This window comes from Notamacropus eugenii, chromosome 7 (assembly GCF_028372415.1).
Source record: "Notamacropus eugenii isolate mMacEug1 chromosome 7, mMacEug1.pri_v2, whole genome shotgun sequence".
In the NCBI taxonomy this organism is placed as follows: domain Eukaryota; kingdom Metazoa; phylum Chordata; class Mammalia; order Diprotodontia; family Macropodidae; genus Notamacropus; species Notamacropus eugenii.
This window is the reverse complement of record NC_092878.1, coordinates 145800855-145820654: the sequence shown is the minus strand read 5'-3', so window position 1 is coordinate 145820654 and position 19800 is coordinate 145800855. Positions and strand designations below refer to the sequence as shown.

Below are 19800 nucleotides of genomic sequence, written 5' to 3'. Positions count from 1 at the left end.
ATTTGACTTCCCTCTGGAGAGAGGGGGAAGATAGGGAGGGGTACGTCTCTAACACCTGAGCTTGATCAGTGGTGCAGGTTTCATCCAGGCCAGTGGCCACCCTTAAATCACCCTCATTGCTTCCTCCTCAGAATTCACTCTTGCCACATTACTAAACTTCTGCTAAGATCCTCTTAAGACCAAACCTAGGGGGTTCTGCATCTGTGTTTGTACTTTATTAGGGAACATTTCCCCTTAAAATTCAGACGCTTCCCTTCATTTTAGCTTTGGTTGTAACTTTCGCTCTGTTCTCCATTTTTCCGACTTCTGAGATGACTTCGGTTCATTTACGAACTTGGGACGGCAATATCTACCTTTGGAACTTTGTGGAACTTGAAGTAAGGGTCGGAATGTCTGAAGGTGCAGTTCATTCTAGAACCTGTAAGAAAAACTAGAAAAGGAAAGCGTGAGACTGCTTAGGACCCAGGAGAAGCAGCGGAGTACCTGCGGAGGGAGGTATCACCTTCCCCCAGGTGATAAAGAGGGCCTGAAGAGAGCGGGGCTACTTTAGCTCCCTCCCGGCTCCCGGTTGCTAGGGACGCCGCGCCCTTAGTAACCACTATGGAAAATGATGAAGGGGTGTCCGCAGTGGACAATATAGTCACCCAGTTTAACACTTACGAAGATTTTCTGGATTCACAGATTACCACACTGGACCTCTATTACCTGGAGGTAAGTGAGGGGTCGAACCACCCACTGGAGAAGGACGTCGGACTTCATCAACATCCCGGGGAAATATTGATTTAACCTCTTCACCCCCAACTAGAGAAGCTCCGCCACGCGTGCATCCGTGAAGGAACCGATGCCTCCTCTAAAAAAAGTTGCGGCCAGGGTGGCTTGTGATTTGGGGGTGGTGAATTAAAGGGGAGCGGAGGCGCGCAGCATTCCCTCCCCCTCCTTTCCCCCGGGAATCTTGGCTCCTGATCTTTTCCCAGACCAACAAATGGCAGTCCGCGTCCGCAATCCCTGGGGTTTGGCCTTTGGGGAAGCAAGTCATAGAATCATAGATTTGGAGATGCGAGGAACCTCAGGGACCATCTGGTATAATCCCTCCATTCAACAGAGGAGAAAATGGTCACTCAGAAAGATCAGGGACGTGCCTCAAGTGACCCAGGTAGTAAATGTCAGAGGCAGGATCTGAACTTGGTCCTCCAACACCAGAGCCCGTGCCCTCTCCACAGGAAGCAATCAAAAAGAAGCTTTTAAAAGAATCCATTATGTTTACAAGCTATATAATAAATAGACTCTGGAACTGCAAAGACAACAATTTAAAAAGTTCCTGCCCTTTTGGGGCTCATAAATTATAGGGGTCAGAGTGGGGTGAGGGAATAAAGCTTCCTTCAAGGAACATTGAAAGTCCGTGTCTGAATGCTGGTTCTGTATGACAAAGGGATTCATCTCCCTGGTCCTCCCTGAAAATGAGGATCTCATAGCTTTCTTCAAGTTTTCACATTCAGTGAATCTTATCTTCATTAGAATCTTATGGTGACTAAATTACCTTCCGAGTGCAGAAAGTAGAATTAGTCTCTGCTTGCAAATCACTCCATTCCTAATGATAGTATGGAGAGGAGGCCACTACCTAGATCAGAGAATAACTCTGTTGGAACTTAAATCTGTCTCTTCCCCTCTATACCCAAAGAGTTATTAAATTACCCATACCCTTTGATCCAGCAATGCCACTACTAGAACTATTTCCGAAAAATGATTAGAAAAAATGGAAAAGAAGTTATATGTTCTAAAATGTTTATAGCAGCTTTCTTTGTGTTGGCAAAGAACTGGAAATGTGTAGCTATGCTCATCAATTGCAGAGTGGTGGATTAAGTTGTGGTATATAATTGTGATGGAATACTATAAGAAATGATGAACACAATGTTTTTGGAAAAAAAAAACATGGAAAGACACAAAATGATGAAAACCAAAATGAGCAGAACCAAGAAAACCTTGTATAAAGTAATAGCAATATTGTTTTAAAAACAACTTTGACCAAATCAGTTATTTCGACTATTATCAATAACCAAAATAATTATGGAAGGCATATGAAGAAGGTTGCTATCTGCATCCAGAGAAAGAAATGTTAAATAGAAGAATATATGGAATAATTTTACACACACACACACACACACACATATATATATATATATATACATATACCTGTGTATATGCCCTATTTGTGTTTAATGGTAGCCATCTCTAAGGAGGTGAGTGGGGAGGGAAGAAAATAAAGAAAAAATCCATGATAATTTTGTTTTGTAAAGAAGAGCAAACTGTCCCTAGTAGATTTGCAGTTTCATGTGCAACCATCTTTTTTTTATTATTATTGTACTGTTATGGAAATATGTTTTATTCTACAAATTAAAATTTTTCATTTAAAAAAAGGGAAAAGGGTAGCCTAGATCATCATTAGTCCTCTAGAATTGATCAGAGTCCTTAAGGTTTTCAAAGTTGTTGACTTTATTACGCCATATGGTATTGTATAAATTATTCACCTTATTCGGGTCACTTCACTCTGCATCCTTTCATACAAGTCTCCCTAGGTTTCTCTGAATCCGACCTTTCCATCATTATAGTACAGTAGTACATCATTACATTCATGTGCCAAAATTTATCTAGCCATTCCTCAATTGATAGACATCCTCCTTCATTTCTAGTCCTTTGCCACTACAAAAAGACCTATAACTGTTTTTGTACTTTGGTTCCTTCTCTTCTTTATTTGATGCTTTTAGGATATGTGCCTAGTAAAATTATACTTGATCAAAGTTCAGTGACTTTTGTGGACATATTTTCCCAATTTGTCTCAAATATAGTTAATTCAGAGTTCCAGTCACAGTGAATTAATATGGCTCTTTTCCTGTAATCTCTCCAATATTTTTCATTTACCATTTTGTTGTTGTTGTTATCTTTGCCAATCTGTTGGGCTTGAGGTAGAACCTCAGAGTTACTTTATTTTGCAGTTTTTCTAATTATTAGTAATTTGGAGCATTTTTTTTCATGCGGTTGTTCATAGCTTGGCTTTCTTCCTTTGAGAATTGCCTGCTCATGCCCTTTGACCATTTATCAGTTGGGGAATGACTCATATTCTAAAAATTTTAAATCAGTTCCTTATTTATCTTGGAATTTGCTGCAGAGATTTTTTTAACCTAGTTAATTTTTCCATTTTCATTTTGGCTGCATTAGTTTTGTAGGTGGTGTCTTTATTATGAAATTGGGTGGGGATACCTTTTAAAGTGATTTCAGTCTCTGGAGATCAGATCTCAATTAAGGGTAAAGATACAACTTATTCCTTTCTGTCTAAAGGCACATTTTTGAAGTGAAAATTATTCATTTTTTAAAATTATATAAGAAGTTCTTTGGGTTTTGAAAATGTAATTTTAAAAATATTAATAGGTAGGTTCAGTTGATAGATAAATATACTTGGAATCAGAAAAAGATGGGTTCAGATTCTGCCTCTGGCATTTAACAGCTGGGTCAAGTCATCAAGTTGACAATCATTTACTAATCATTCAGACACAGTGCTAAGTGCTGGGAATACAAACACAGGCAAAAAGACAGATAGCCCCTGCTCTCAAGATCTTAAATTCTAGAAGAAGACCATACATAAAAGGAAGCTGAAGAGCTGAAGGAGGGTCTAGAGCAGGGGTGGGGAAACTGTGACCTCAGAATCCAAACTTTGCAGAACAAATCCTTTTATTAAGGGGATGTCTTCTGTGAAGTTTGCATTAGGTCAAAGGGCCATACGTGAGAACCTAGAAGGCCACTTGTGACCTTGAGGGCACAAATTCCCCACCCCTGTTCTAGGGGAAGAAGGGGAAGAGACAAAGCGGGACCATGAAAGAGAAAAAAGTCTGTAGTCAGAGGAGGAGCCCAGAGAGGAATGAAGACATGGCTAACCTAGGACCTCTCCTTAAAATATAGGTTTTCAAAGGAGCCAGCCAATCAGAGAAAGGAGCTATATTTAAGATTCATCCTGCAGTTAACTTCCAGGGCAAGAAGGCTATTATGTTGTGGTGAGGAAAATTTAGAGAGTCAAGAGAGGAACCCAGTAAGGAAAGACATGACTGGGCTGGTAACTCTCCTTAAAACAGAGGTTTTATGTCTGATGCCAAATCATATAACATTCTTGAGGCTCAGAAAACTCTCTTAAGACTAAAGCAAATTACAATTTTAAAAGAAAAAAATTCTTCCTTTTTCCCCCTCAAAATCTGAACCTAATACAGAACTTGTAATTCATTCCTTTTAGTTAAATTAAATGTTCTGGGGCCATAATCAAATACAAAATGTGATTTTCCCTAGAGAACAATCTATCAAAATTATGCCCTGCCCAGCACCAATGACTTGGACTAGATTTGAAAATAGATTGTTTCATTTCTATTCCATTCCTACAAAGTGATAAACTAGTGTTTTTTCAGCAGCCATTAATTCCAGAATATAAGAGTTTTGCAGGATCTCAAGACAGTCTTTTCTTTAAAGAATATTTTGCTTTTTCCCAATTACTTGTTAAAAACAAGTTTTAACATTTTTAAAGCTTTGAGTTCTAAATTTTGTCCTTCTCTCCTCCTTCTCCTCCTTCCCTGAGATGGTAAGCAGTCTGATATAGGTAACATATCAGTCATGTAAAACATTCCCATATTAGTCATTTTGTACAAGAAGACTCAACAACAACAAAAAAAGAATGAAAGAAAAAAAGTGAAAAATAGATTACGTCAGTCTATATTCAGACAATGTCAGTTCTTTCTCTGGAGGTAGATAGCGTGTTTCAATATGAGTCCTTTCAAGTTGTCTTGGATCACTGTATTAATGAGAATAACTAGGTCATTCACAGCTCATCATACGATGTTGCTGTTACTGGGTACATTTTTCTCTTGCTTCTCCTCACTTCACTCTGCATCAGTTCATGTAAGTCAGTCAGAGACAATGTTGCCTAATTTGTAGTTGAATAAGAATACATCCTACCAAATACCAGACTGGTGGCCGTCCAGGTGTGTAAGCTGAAGTAATGAAAGAACAAGGCACAGGTGTTGAAAAGATTAAGCGAATGGGAATTTGGGGTATTTGAGAAAACAATAGGATGAGTGTTTAAGGTCACTTGGTATGAAGGCAGGAATATTTCTGGAGAATGAAACTGTGAACCAGGGAATGAATTCATCAAGAAAGGAGGTAGAATATTCTAAATATTGGCAAATAATGATCAGATCTGTTCTACTCTTTGCTATTTGGGCATTAAGTATCCCTGGGAGGGGGGTGATCCCTTCTTAAAGGATGGGAGTACTCTAACCATTGGGCAGAGAGTCCAGGCAGAGTATCAGTGGATGTGAGGAAGTCCACTGATGAAGGGAGGTGATGAGAATGATCAAAATTTTTCCCAGGTCTTGATCCTCCTGGACTTGACACAGGCCTCCATTTCTCACCCCTAATTCCTGGACTAATGCCAATCTTGCTGTGTCCTGAGTACATCCAGAAATCTAGCAAAGGAGCTTGTAGGTTTTGTGAAGATCTTCCTCTTAGAATCTTTCACAAGTTTCTGTTTCGTTGATTAAAAACTCTGAATTCCCTCTGTCCCATCACAACCCACTACCATTGCCTCTCTTCCCCCAAAACTCTCACACCTCCTAAACTTAATGTATTCTTGGCCCTCACTGCAACTTCCTCTTCTGCACCTGGCAGTGCTCACCCCTACTCATATTTCATTTTTGATCTTTCCAAATCTTGACCTTGTAATAATTCAGATAAATATGATGCCTTCCTCAGAATCTCCCTTCAGTTAGCATGCCTCAACATTGCTCCACAAGTGGTCTTGTAGTCACTTATGGTCAGATGCAGGTGGGAGAGAAACACCGGGGCAGCAAGACCTGAAGAATAACAGGACTTGGACAAGGGAGTAGGCGCAGTCAATTGGAGGACTGCTTTAGGGAAAAAATATGCTCTACCCTGGATACTGGTGCCTTGAAGAGGGAAAACAGTCTTTCCACCAAAGTTATAGCTTTATCCTTCCCCTTCATTTTATTTCATTTTTTTCCCCAGAATCTTAACTCATCAGGAAGATACTTCTTTACTGTGTTCAAAGAATAATTTGTACTAATACCTATAGGTAGATTTCTCTCTGCCTTCAAACTCATTATAGTAGAATTTTTCAGCATTGGAAAACTAGAGAAAAAAGTCTTTATTACACTCCAAGTGCAAAGGATAAGAGTAAACCTGTTGTTTCAAGAAATAAATGATGACCTAAGATCACCACACCTGTGTATAAAGAACATTCCACATTTTTGAAAGATATGAAGAAAATTATCTCAACGCATATTGAGTACATCAAGTTTTAAAACACTTAAAATGCTTCTTAACTTGTTTAATAAGTCAGAAAAAAGCTGGTGGAGAAGCCCAGCTAGCTTTGAAGCAATGTATAGCCCAGGGCTTGGGCAAAAGGCAGAATTTGACATTTTCTTCCAAAGTTATTGCTGGTATTTTTTGTTGTTTTGTTTTATTTTTTTGTGGCCCCATTTCAAAGGAAAGGCTCCTGAATGCATCTACTGTGACATTCTTACACTCTTAAGAATAGTGAAATAGTTAAGATTGGAAATATATCAATCTTCACATGTAATAGGTAGCTAATTTACAGATGTCTAGATTATGCAAAGAATGAAATACAAATAGATTGTTCTTTGCTGTTCCACTCCTACAGACTCATAAGTTACTGTTTTTTCATCAGTTTTGAAGAGTTCAAAGAAAAACTTTTTTAAAAAAATAAAAACGTTATTTTATTTTTCCCAAGTGCCTCTAGAGTAGCACCATACCTTCCATTGCTGGATACAATATATTGGTGGCACCAGCAAAGTACCTTGCAGAATGAAGGTTTCCAGTGCTCCCAGGAATATATACATAATACCTATCTATCCCACCACCAATGAAATCACAGGTCTAGTCTGAAAAAATAGATGTACAAAGCACTCTCCTAGGCACTGGAGACATAAAGAAAGAAAACTCAGTGTCAGATCTCAAGGAATTTACATGCTCCCTAGAGGAAGTGAAGGAGATGCAATAAGCAACATACAAGGCAAATTTGGATCAACCAATTAAATCAGAACACAGAAAAAGAAGGTGGCACTAGTCCTGAGCTTTGAGGGAAGACAAGGATTCTGGGAGATGAGGAGAGAAAGTATTTCAGGAAGATTCCTGGAGATGAGAAATGGAGTGTGAAGTCTGAAAAAAAAAATGGCTAGTATTTCTGTTTGGTATAGAGAATTCATGAAAGGAAATAAAGATGAAAACCAAAATGGAACTAAATTGTAGGGGTGTAAAATGCCCTCCATGTGACTTCATGCATTTTCGAGAGTGACATGAGACTGATTTAGGATCACTCAGAACTGGTTTGATTTGGTTTCAAATAAAAGAAGTGTTTCTCGTGTCTTGGGGCAGCCTTGGATGCTGTTTGCTTCTTAGATATAGAAATAGGAGCTAGTCCTGAAGCTATTAACTTGGATGTTGGCAGATGGATGAGTATGTTTGTCATAGTCCAGAGAGGCCAGACCATTGATTACTCAGGGGGTTCACCAATTTGATTATGTAGATAGGGTTACTTGGTCAAGTCTTCATTTTTGTTTTCTCAAGTGAATCTTGAGTCTTTGAATCACAGAGATTCTAAAAATGCATTGGAATCCCAGTAAGTTGATTATTCACTGGAAGGAAGCTCACTATTTTATTGTTCCTATCAAAACAAGGCACTGAGTCACTGTCACATAAGCCAGAAGATTTTACTTGTTTAAACAAAAGTAACAGTTAGATTGCCATGAGCTCTATTTCTACATGGAAATAAATATACCTATTTATATTTTCAAAGGTTTAAATAGGGGAATGGATTAAGCAAGAGAAAAAAAACATCAGTGATGTCATATACTATGTTTATGTTCTCAAAGCGGGATGTTTATATTTTACAGTCTAAAACATTTTGACTCATGGTTGTCATTGTGATTTCAAAAATGTCATATCTGTTCTAATTGCCAAGAAGACTCCAAAATGGAATTGGCCTTGTTCTTCTTCAGTCTCCACAAGTTGTTACTGATGAAATGTTGTGATGTGATACCACAGGAAAAAGAATCTTTCAACTTAGCAACAATTAAGTTACATATAGAAAAATCTATAACTGATGTTACGGAAGTAGAAGGGTTTGAAATGTTTAACCAAGATGATATCATATAGCTAGAATTAAGACTAGGACCCCAGATGTCCACTTATACAGTTATTTGATTTTGGAGCTTGTGAGATTATCAATAATATGGGAAATATTATGTTTTATGAGGGTTTCTATTTCCAGAGAATTTTACCTTTTAATTTAAAAAAAATTGTAGATTTAGCACTGGAAGAGATCCTAAAGTCTAATCCTCCCATTTTAGATAACAAAACTAAGGCTCAGAAAATTCAAGAAATTTGCCCAAAGTCACACAATTACTCATTGTCAGAGGTCAGCTTTGAACCCATGACATCCTTACTCAAATCTAATTCATGTTTCAAGCTTTACAAAGTTAAAGGAAGAGTCATTCTGCATTCCCCAGAGTCAGGAAAGGCTAACACCTTCCTAGACGCAGAACACAGCCCAACTGGTCAATGTATTCAGAACACATGTGTAATGTGTAACACCTGTGGCCCCTTCACCACCAGGAAGAGGGTAATGGTGCATGAGCAAAATTTGTTGCAGTCACCATGAAGGTGACTGAAGCAGGTGCTGTGGACCGCTTAGATCAAAGATGCCATGGGAACTTCTGTGTCATCACCCAAAAAAGGTTGTCCAGTTATCTTAACTTTTGCCTTGATACCTAACTTCGATGACTCTGGAAGAGAGGGTAAAGGTGATAACTTTGTGCAACTCTGCCTCACTTAAGTCCAACTTATGAGCAAGTCAAGACATTCCCTGGGATGTCATTGGTCCTTTTCAAAAAACAAGGGTGAATAACAAGGTTATTTAAAATTGCATTTGATACTGAACTTGATTTTAAAGTACTTGCCTCAGAATTATCTTGGAATAATATCCTTGAGAATATTCAGATCTGTTAGAGAAAAACAATAATTTAATCAAAGTTAAGCAAGAAAAATTTCTAATCTATTCTAAAGATGAAATATGCTCTGGTATTTTTATATCACTTGGTATAAGCCAATAACATTTGCAGGGGAAAACATGGTATACTGGATAGGGTGCTAGATTTCCAACCCCTGGGTTCAAGTCTTGCTTCCCATATTTGATGGCTGTGTGACTTTGGACTACTCATTTAACTTCTCAGTGTTCTAAGCAGTTATGACTATAGGTTGCAAAGAAGGTGCTCACCTTCATTGGTTGGAAAATTTCCTCACCATGTGACTTTTCACCCATCAAATCGGAGAGTCAGTGCCTGTCCTTATCAATGACATTTCTTGAGTAACTTCCCTGTGAAGACTATTCCACTGACTGCCAAGGACAGAGTGAAAAAAAAAATGTTTGTCCTTTGTAAAGCAGTAATAAACTAGATTTCACTGGAATGCTATTGTCTACAAAATGGAATTTGGTCTAGGGTGAGTTTCATTGCTGAAGAGTTTCATCATAGGGCATTCTTACTCACAAACTCATCCCACAGCATGCACCTTGGTACAGGAATTTTGTGAGGTGGTAGACATAATTGTGTCATCTTTAAAAAAAAATGTTATCTCCTAGAATTGTAATAGAATTTAAACCTATAGTGATTAATTTTGGGGACCAAGAATAGGGCTTCCCCTATTTTCTCCTGTTGAAAGCCAATTCCACTAGGTGGAAGCATTTACTCAGTTTTGCATTACACATAAAACCTGCAAATGAAAAAAAAACATTTTTGCTAGAAGACAAATGACAAATGTCATTACTCTGCAGGGCTCTCTGCTTTCCAGTTAAACAACTTAGCAATTCTTCTTCTCCTCCTTCTCCTTCTTCCTCCTGGACCTTATTGATTTTGTTGATATGGGGAATATCCATAATGTAGCCTCTTCTGCCAGCAGAGATGAACACTGGTCTTGAAATTTGGAAGTAGCTTGCTCATCCTCACGCAGCCAAGTGTTAGAGGTTAGTTAACTTAAGGTCTTCCTGACTCCAAAGCCAGCTCTCTGTGGACACCATGCTGCATTTGTTTTGTATTAAGAAAAAAATTTCCACTTGCTTCCGTGGGTAGTACAGTAATTTCTTTAAGAATAATATAGCCAGGTATATCCTTTTCAGTTTTGCAGTTTGTTGCATTTGGAAATCTCCATTTTGTATCTTGTCATTTTCCACTTAAGATCGAAGTGTAAAAATTAGTGACTTAGTCAGAACTTCTCATTTATCAGACATTCAATATTATATCCATTGCTAAAGTCTGTCTCTCCTGCCTCATTATTTCATGGGTTTGATTCTGATTATTTGAGTAAAGACTAATATTTAGGTTGATGGATAGGATTGCTGAAAGCTCGTTGAGACACACTGCTTAATTTCAGAGTGAGCTTCTACAAGTTACTCAGAAGGCCTTTAATACCCAGAGTGCTTTTATACATCAATAAAAAGGAGAATAGAAAACATGTGTAGGAAGGGTCAGTATCAAGGTGCTTAATGGGAGTCTAGACTTTACTGAGTACCAAAACTGGGACATCCTGTAGTTTCTGAAGTGAAGAGGAAAGAACACTCAGATACCAGGACCACTTAAGCGTCAATTAGGTTAAACTAGCTCCTTTGTCCCAATGCCAGGCACATAGTAAGTGCTTAATAAATGTTTGGTGACTTACTACGGTTAGGTAACATCTTCTTGGACTCCAAAAAGTAGAATGCCTTAGGGTTACTAGAGAAAGTGGGCAATTTTTAATTAGAAACAGAGGTTGTAAATAGAAGTGGGAGTCTTGTTCATGTGTCTGAGTAGTATCTCTCCACATGGAGAACTTGGGAAGCCTGTTTCCAGAAGAAATGCTATGATATATAAGGAAAGCACCTTGAAGAGACCAGCTAAGGAGTACGTATGGGCATCTCATAACTGATTCCAGTTGTCTAAACATGTGTAGAATAGAAGGCTACTTGCAGAAGCATCCAATCCAAAATGGCCTGTCAGCTTCTGCTCTGATCTCTTTGCCTCATTTGCTTCTGGGAGATTTTAAAGAGACATTGAATCATGGCACCTGGTGAAGAAAGAGGAGTCTTTGACCTTGAGAGAGCAAGGTTCAGGAATTTGGGGGTTGAGATACAATCTGGATTTACAGTTGGCACAAAATCAATCTCCTGAGGAGTGAGGAGAGATCTTTGGGAGTGACCTTGGGGACCCCAGCCCAGTGGAAGGACTCAGCCAGTTAGTGATGTCACAACTGGATAAGAATTTGCTGGGATTGATTAGGATTTGAGCTACTGCCTCCTCCCTCAGAGATAGGGGTGATATAGAGAAGAGTATGCCCTCTCTTCCCCATGAGGAGGAATGTTTATGTTTTGTTCTGGTTATGTCTTTAAAATATGTGTTTTGTAAATTAATGTTGTCACTACTACACAAGTGGGGGAACACAGCCAGTAAGGACTCCAGCTATTTTTTTAAAAGAGAGACATCCCAACCCCCTCAGAGTACCTCTAGAATACTAAGGGGGAAATACAGAAACCAGGCCCCAAGAAGAGGCAGGCAGCGCATATGTATTACAAGACAGCTTTCAAAATGGAAGCACTAAAGCTAAAATGGCTTTTTCCTAACTTTTTCAAATTATTCTCTGTTCTGTTCTGGACATGTTTCATCCTTCCCACCACATGATAGCCACCCTTCAAATACTTGAAGACAACACTCATATACTCTACACACACACACACACACACACACACACACACACACACACACACACACACACACACACACGCACACACAGAGTCTTTTGTTCTCCAGACTAAACAAGTTTAGTTCCTTCCAACCAGACCTCATACTATCACCCTTGTTATTCTGAACATTCTTTAGTTCATCAATGTCCTCCTCAAAGGATGGTCCCCAGAAGTGAACACAATACTCCAAATGAGCTTGGATGGGGCAGAATACAGTTTCTAGAAGCCATCTCAATGCATACCAAGACTGCGTTAACACCACATCTCATTGCTAACATTCAGTTTGCAGTCAGTGCACCAAGTCACCCCCTCCCCACCATAAAAACTCCTGTCTATCCATGTCTTCTCCATCTTATACTTGTGAAGCTGGTTTCTGGTATACAATATCTTTATTGACCTAATCCTTAGTAGTTTCATCCCAGTACTCTAGTGTGTCAAGATTTTTTGGGACCTTGTCCCTGTCACCTATTTTGTTAGCTCTCCCTCCCAACTTGGTGGCATCTTCAAATCATTATTGTCTAATCCATATCTCTCTATCTTCTCTTCAAGGATTGTACAACACTAAGGCGTAGAGAATACAGTATTGTATTGAGGAGTATAGTATTCACACAGAAAAAAAATGTATTGAAAAAGTTCTAGACACCTTAATGATGCTGTGCAGTTATGATTGAAGTTAGCTAAAAACTCTTTCCTAGTGCTTTGTAGCTTTAGGGGGTCATCTTGAATTTCAAATTCTTTGTTTTTACTATTAGAAACCCTACATGAAAATATCTTTGTAGTTTAGTGGGAAATTCATCCGCTCCTATTAAACTATAATATGCCATGACAACAAATAATTGGGAATTCAGAGATAAAAATGAGTTCAAGGAAGCAAATGATTGGAATGATGAGTTCCTGTGAAAGCAACACTATTTTTTTGGGCAATTACTTTGAAGGGTTCAAAGAAAACTCCTTCTTGAGGTACGCAAGCAATATTGTCTCTGATTTCGTTATTTTGAAGTCGATATATTAGGTGTTTGCAACTTTTCTCAGAATTGATTTAAAAATATAATTAGTTTTCACTCTCTAAAGACAACTGTGTAGCTTATGCTGTTCATATTGCACATGAGGTATTTGGGGGGAAAGCCATGTATCAAAGGTATAAAAATACATTGCTTAAAGGGTGAATTGTATTTTTGCATCTAATATACTACTAGTTAGTATTTCTATAGCCTTGTAAAGTTTGCAATACACTTTATGTAGATGATCCAATTTCATCAAGTGAAACAATAGTATTAAAACCGCATATTTGAATAACTTTATAATTTATAAACATGATCTCATATGCATGAATACATACTGTTTATAAATATGATGTTACTTGAAAATCACAATATCCTCATGGCATTGGTAGTAAAAAGGATATTTGTTTCTCTGTTTTACAGATGAGAAAATTGTGGCTTTGACTGTGATTTAACTTATAAAAATTTCATTTTTAATAATAAATATCAAATTTAATTATGTAAACTAAATCTACGAGTGGTCCAATATATTTTTTTTAATTCAATGTGCAATTTCCCTGAAAACAGATGGGGATCTGTTTTGTTTTTCTTTAGGATGAAGACCTGGCCCGCCAGCTGGTGGAGCTGGGCTACAGAGGAAGTGGAGAAGTTGTGAAAAGGGAAGACTTTGAAGCAAGGAAGGCAGCTATTGAGATAGCAAGACTTGCAGAAAGGACTCAGAAAAAGTAAGTGGCTGCTGCCCAACACAATATATGGATCATTTAGATTTCAAAAACTCATTTTTTCCTATTTTTTCCTTTCTGAAAAGCCAATCCTCCCTCCATTCCCAACCCCCCTCCACAATCTTTTCATAGAAGCAAAGGCTGATGTAGATAGAACTAAAAATATTTCAACAAATTACAAAGATCAGTCAACCAGAATGTGCTGACTATAAAAATACATTAGATGTTGTACTTACTGATGTATAAAATAAAAAATGCATTTAGTCAGCATGTCAATAAAATTTCGTTAAAAAGTAACTCAATACTGTGTGTACTAAACGGCTGTGACTTTGGACTTAGGATTCTTTGCTATTTCTGAGGTCTATAAAATCTTTTGTATTTTTAATTTTCACTTTATTCCTTCCCCCAAATGTTCTTTGATCCTCATATGCAAAACAATGAGGTGTTGTGTTTGGTCACATACTTGATTACTGCTCTTCTCTTACCAATCAACAGAGTACGATTCAATTAGAAAAAAAACCCAACATTTTCAGTCAGCTGTTCTATATCCTACCTGATCTTAGAGTATATATGTACATTAAACTGACGAGGCTACTTAACAAAGGGTTGCCAATCATTGGTCTTTAGATTTGACATTGATTTTTAAAAGTTAGAGAGAAAAACTGCTTAGATATTGATTCTTCTACTAGCAGAGAGGGTCTCTGCTCAGCTCTTTTCATTGTCATTATGAATAGAAAGTCCTCATCCATTTACTCTGAAGAATAAAGAGTGGATGGAGCAGTACCACTTGCTTGTTGTTGGAATTTAAATTAATCCTTTGAATGTCCAATTTTAATTGGAAATGCTAGTAATTATTTTGTTCCAGACTTTAGGAGGCCTGGAATGTAATGCCCTAGTGCTCACTGTTAATACAAAACCCATTAACATTATTGAATTCTAATAGTTGGTCTGGACTTTCACTATAATAATCTGAGGTGTAATGAAACATGGTCAATATATAATGTCTTTGGTATACTTAAGGTGAAAACTTTCTGTGCTGATATCAGAGTAGTAAAGAGAGTATGTGAAATTTCATGAGGAACAAACATAAATATATATATATGACTTTACAATTCACTTATTACTTTATATCTGATACAGCCCATTTCATATCAAAAATGGTGGGTCATGTGTAAAAAAGGCTTACTATTGAAGTCACGAGTGGCTTGTTTGTATATAAAGATTGTGTGTGTGTGTGTGTGTGTGTGTGTGTGTGTGTGTTTCCTCTGTGGTTATAAGGCAAAAAACATTTTAAATCAGTAAGACTGGAAATCACCTGAAAGACAAATTTTGCTCCTCTTACTTTGCTGAGTTAAACCTATCTAATAGAAAGCATCTCAACTTTTTTTTCTTTTGCTCCTAAAATTTTCTCTCAGAAATTGTAATGTCCTTCTTTATTATGATTGCAAACTACTCAGCCGTCTTCACCTCTTAATCCTGCTCTGTAGCAGGAAGCACCCTGACACAGCTAGGATGGTCTGCTAGCACAGGTTCTTAGATCTGCTTTTCTGAAAGGAAAACAACTTTTGAAGGGTCAACAATCTTCTTTAATCACATACGCCAACAGAGAAAATACAAGCAAAGAAAAAGAGACCAACAGACAGGGCTTCTGTCTGTCCATAAGCAATACATGCATCACAGATCAACAGAGAGATCCAAATGTCTGACCATTATATACATGCATAGTTACCAGAGAGAGAAGTACCAGCATCTGGGTTTTCAAAGTTGGAGGGCTCCTTAATGGCTACCCAGAGTCTCATCTGGCACACAAACCTTCCAAAGAGTAAGCCCCAAAGCAAAACCAAGCCTCAGGGTATATATACACTTTTCAGAGCCAGTCACAGTCCTCTTACTTCAGTGCCTAATTAACAAAAAGTGTGAAAGCCTTCAGCAAGCAAACCTCCCCATAAGCAAACTTTCCCTCTAAACAAGTTCTTCCCCCAATGGGCACCACTTGAGGTCTATTCATGGATGGGAATATCTTTAACTCCCATTAACATAACTCCCATTAGCATTACACATTCACGTTAACCTTTTACAGGATTTTGCTCTTCAATCATCTTTTTTCTTGCTTTACTAGCCCTTTGCTCTCTGCTTTGCACATGGGAAGGAAGGAAGGAGGAAAGGAGGAAGGAAGTAAGGGAGGGAGGAAGGGAAAGAAGAAAGGAAGGGTGGACTGTCCTTTCTGGGCTTAGCCCAGCCACACTGCAGGTACCTGGCAGGGGGAGGGAGGTGTGGTTAACCTCTGTGTTAAAAATATGGAAGTTGATACATTTTTGGCTAACAGCCATAGCTGTCCGTCAGGTTTCCCTGCTAAATCTCTGAATGCTTGCAGTGCTGGCACTAGAATCTCATTTTTCTCAGAGATGCAGTCCTGGTTGCCCTTTCTATAAGGTTATTATGTTATAGCCCCTAGCCCCTTATAAACTGTCTGCTACCATGGTATACAGGTGATCTTTAAATTCGGGTTTGACAGCATTTCTCCTCTATTGCTCTCTAGGAACAGTGTGAAATAGACAAATTATATCTTTGGTGTCCACCCAATTCTCTTTCCTCAATGTGCTTCAGCCATGTGATGTGGCAATTCCCCCCCCTAACAAAAAAAAAAAAAAACTAATGTAACCTTGGGGTGCTTAAGAAAGGAATAGTTTCCTGGAATAAGGATGTAAAATCCCCCAGTATCCTTCCCTGTTAGATCACATCTGGAGTATTTCATTTAATAATAGAGTACCACCTTTTCAGATTGCTGTTCATCCTTCATTCTTGAAGACACCCAGTGACATTAGGAGGGTGATGCCTTGACTTGCAAGTGAATTGAATTTAAGTGAGGCAGGGTTGTACAAAGTCATCACCCTCACTCTCTCCTCCAGAAGCTGCTGAGGGCCCGTCCAACTTTCAAAATTCTGTGATTCATGGATTTACATAGCATTTTTAAGTTTGCAAAGTACTTTCCATGCATTTGCGTATTGGAACTTTACAGCACCATGGTGAAGTAAGCTTTGTAGGCAATATTACCATTTTATGGAAGATGAAACTGAGACTCAGAAAAATTAAGTGACTTGCACACAACCACACATCTAGAAGGCCTTCCTGATTCTAAATCTAGGATTCTCATCTACTATAGCATGATGCATGTAAAAAGTCTTATTCCCTCTCTGTCTCTCTCATGCTTACTATAATAATAGAGACAATTGTTCTGATTTCCTAATTCACACCAAGGTATTAAAGAAGGACTTTGAGATTCTGTGATTCTACGACATCTTCACATGGCACATTAAAAAGAGCACAGGACTGGGTATCAAGTATCTTGGGCTGGTGTACTGCCTCTGGCACACTTTAACTGTGTGAACTTCAGTCATTTAAACTCCCTCAATTTCCTGATTTGCAAAACAGGAGTACTGTTACTTGCATTTGCTGTTATATCAAAGGATGTGAAAGGAGTTTGTCTTTTAAAAAAAGTGTAAAATACTTTATAAATATGATCTATTATCATTATGGCTGATAATCCCAATGGGTTACTACTTAAAGAGCAGTTTGTATCTTAAAGGAAAATGTCTAAAAAGGAGACATCTTTAGCCAGAGGAATGAATTTCTAATCATGTAATTTCAGGCTATATGGAACAGTGTAGTAGATGGGCCAAGATACTTTACTCGTGCCTCTCAAATCATACAACCTAAGTGGTTGCCTGCTAGTCCTCTAATCTCCTTTAAGAAATAGATCTGCTAGAATACACCAAAGGAAGGAAGGGTGGATGTTCTTTCTGGGCTTAGCCCAGCAGCACTACAGGTACTTGGCAGGGGGAGGGAGGTGTGGTTAACCTCTGTGTTAAAAATATGGGAAGTTGATACATTTTTGGCTAACAGCCATAGCTGTCCTTCAGGTTTCCCTACTGAATCTCTGAATGCTTGCAGATCTGGGGCTAGAATCTCATTTTTCATTTAGAATTCAAGATTTCTTCTAAGCATTTCTTTTTGTCTTTGTCTTTTTCAGTGGACTAGGGTTATAGTCTTTGAAAAGACTTCTCTCACAAATGAGAGTACTTGGGGCATTCTCTGCTTGTCTCTGCCCCAGGCTTAGTGCCACATTATTCTCCAACAGCCCCTCTACCAATTGATAGGTTGACGGACTTACTGTACTTCAATGCCTCTTTTGTCATATTCTATTCTCTTCATGAACATTTGCTGTTTATTTCAGAATCTTCCTACAATTGTCCTGGTTTCATCTCTTTTAAGCATATGACCCAATCCAGTGCAGACACTCACCAATGACCATGAACTTTGATTTGTGCTCATGCCATGGCTTTCTTTCTAATTCCCTCTGAAATTCTCAGTATGATTATAATGAGCACACCTGAGTCAGATTGACAACTGGTTTATTCAGGTACAACACTGGAATGGAAAGAGGTACTCATAAGTGATTAAATGGTTAACAGCAGGACATTTACTTAGCTATAACATATAAAGGATATCCAACAAAGATACAGTAACATTCAATTATAATAGATGCTAGGATCCTTCTACCCATTGTGGAAACCTGTCTGATCAGCAGGGCAGGGTATGGTAATTTGACCAGTCTTGGAGTATCCACTGAATCCAAGGAGACCAGACTCTATATAAAGCCTTTTTATGCCCTTAGGTAGGCAGGAAATCACATCCAATATAGCCAGAGGGTCTGGGATGTTGCTGTCAAAAAGGTGTAGGGACTAATTAGGTCCTCAGTACAGCTTTCTCTTCTTTTAGGAAAACTAGCCTAACCCAGGTTGGGGGTGGGAGAGGTTGGGAAGGGAACTCTAATAGATATGGGTTCTATCATAATAACAAAGTAGAAGAGACACAGAGTAAACGTTTGAGAATTAAAGGCTGCATCAGTAACAGATTGAGGTTTCTATAAAAACAGGCTGTTAGACATGACAGGTACATGATGGTGAGTGTGCAGGCTGGAAAAGGTGATATCAACAAGAGCTATCACACTTTAAAACTGTAATATAACTGTGTGCCTACAAAGAAGAAAATATCCTGTTTCAAAGCTTTGGATTTTTCTTTATCAATAACTTCATTACCTGTAGAATATCATTTGACTGATACCTCATGGATTGATTGTTTTCTTATAAAGTTCTAAACAAAGTAGGCATCAGCAGTGTTAAAGATTTACGAAGAGGTCAAAACGAATGAGGATTGAGAGAAGGGCACTGAATCTGGGAATTAAGAGATCATTAGTAACTTTAGACAGAGCAGTTTCAGCTGAACGGTGAAGTCAGGAGCCAGATTGTAGAGAGTTAAGAAGAACACGAAAGGAAAAAAATGGCAGAAAGTTGTAGATGGCTTTCTCAAGGAGTTTAGCCACAAAAGAGAGGATAGACAGGGAAAAATAGCTAACAGGGATGGATGGATCAAGTGATGGTTTGGGGAAGCTAAGGGAGACAGGAACATATTTGTTGGCAGTGGGGAAGAAGTCAGTAGATAGTCAATGAAAAAAGTGAGAAAGAGTAGGGATGATAGTAAGGGACAATGTGCTAAAGACAATCGTATAGAATGGGATCTCTTGTGCATGGAGAGGGCTTTGCTTTGGCAAAAAAGAAGGGCGATCTCTTTACATGAAACAAGATTGAAGGAGGAGATTGTGACCAAAGGCATTTGAGTGATTTGAGCTAATGAATAAGGAAGTAGAGGGGACATTCTGTGGATGATCTCAATTTTTTCAGTCAAGTATGAGACAAGGTTCTCAGTTGAGAGGGAAGAAGGGCAATTATAGGAGATTTGAGGATGGATGTAAAGGTTTGAAAGAGGCACTCTGCTGAACAAGATAGTGAATCAATTAGGGAGATGTAAAGTGGACCCAGTCAGCATAGTTTCTCTAGCTTTGTTCAGAAGCATAAGAGTAGTGAGTACAGTGGATTGTAGGAGAGAGCCAAGGCTAGGGTTTGGAAGGGCAAGATCTTCTATAAGATATAAGGACAGGGTACTCAAGAGGACAGCGCAGAGGTGAACTTGATTCACCAAAGGGTCAGGATAGGGGAGAGAAAAGCATAGAGTTTGTGAAGAGATGATAGCCTAACAAAAAAACCCAGAGGGTTGGAGGGATTGGAGATCATATAGGGTTTGCAGTTGCAGGGCAGAAAGTCAGAATGGCAACCGATTGGGATCAGAGTAAAAGGAGTTTCAGAGTTCATGATCAAGGAAGTAGAACACTATTGGGTGA

General features: G+C 38.4%; 1 protein-coding gene across 3 annotated transcripts in view; it reads left to right on the top strand.

Moving 5' to 3' along the window:
• The first annotated feature begins 457 nt into the window (after positions 1-457).
• Positions 458-19800, top strand: part of CFAP299 (cilia and flagella associated protein 299) — a 423854-nt gene continuing 404511 nt past the window's right edge. The window contains exons 1-2 of one of the 3 annotated variants that reach the window (XM_072623233.1): positions 458-711; positions 13435-13565. In XM_072623233.1, the coding sequence (XP_072479334.1) occupies positions 601-711; positions 13435-13565 (242 nt within the window). In that variant the 5' untranslated portion in view covers positions 458-600. The remainder of the gene's footprint in view (positions 712-13434; positions 13566-19800) is intronic. The other 2 variants (XM_072623231.1, XM_072623230.1) reach the window with 2 other exon arrangements.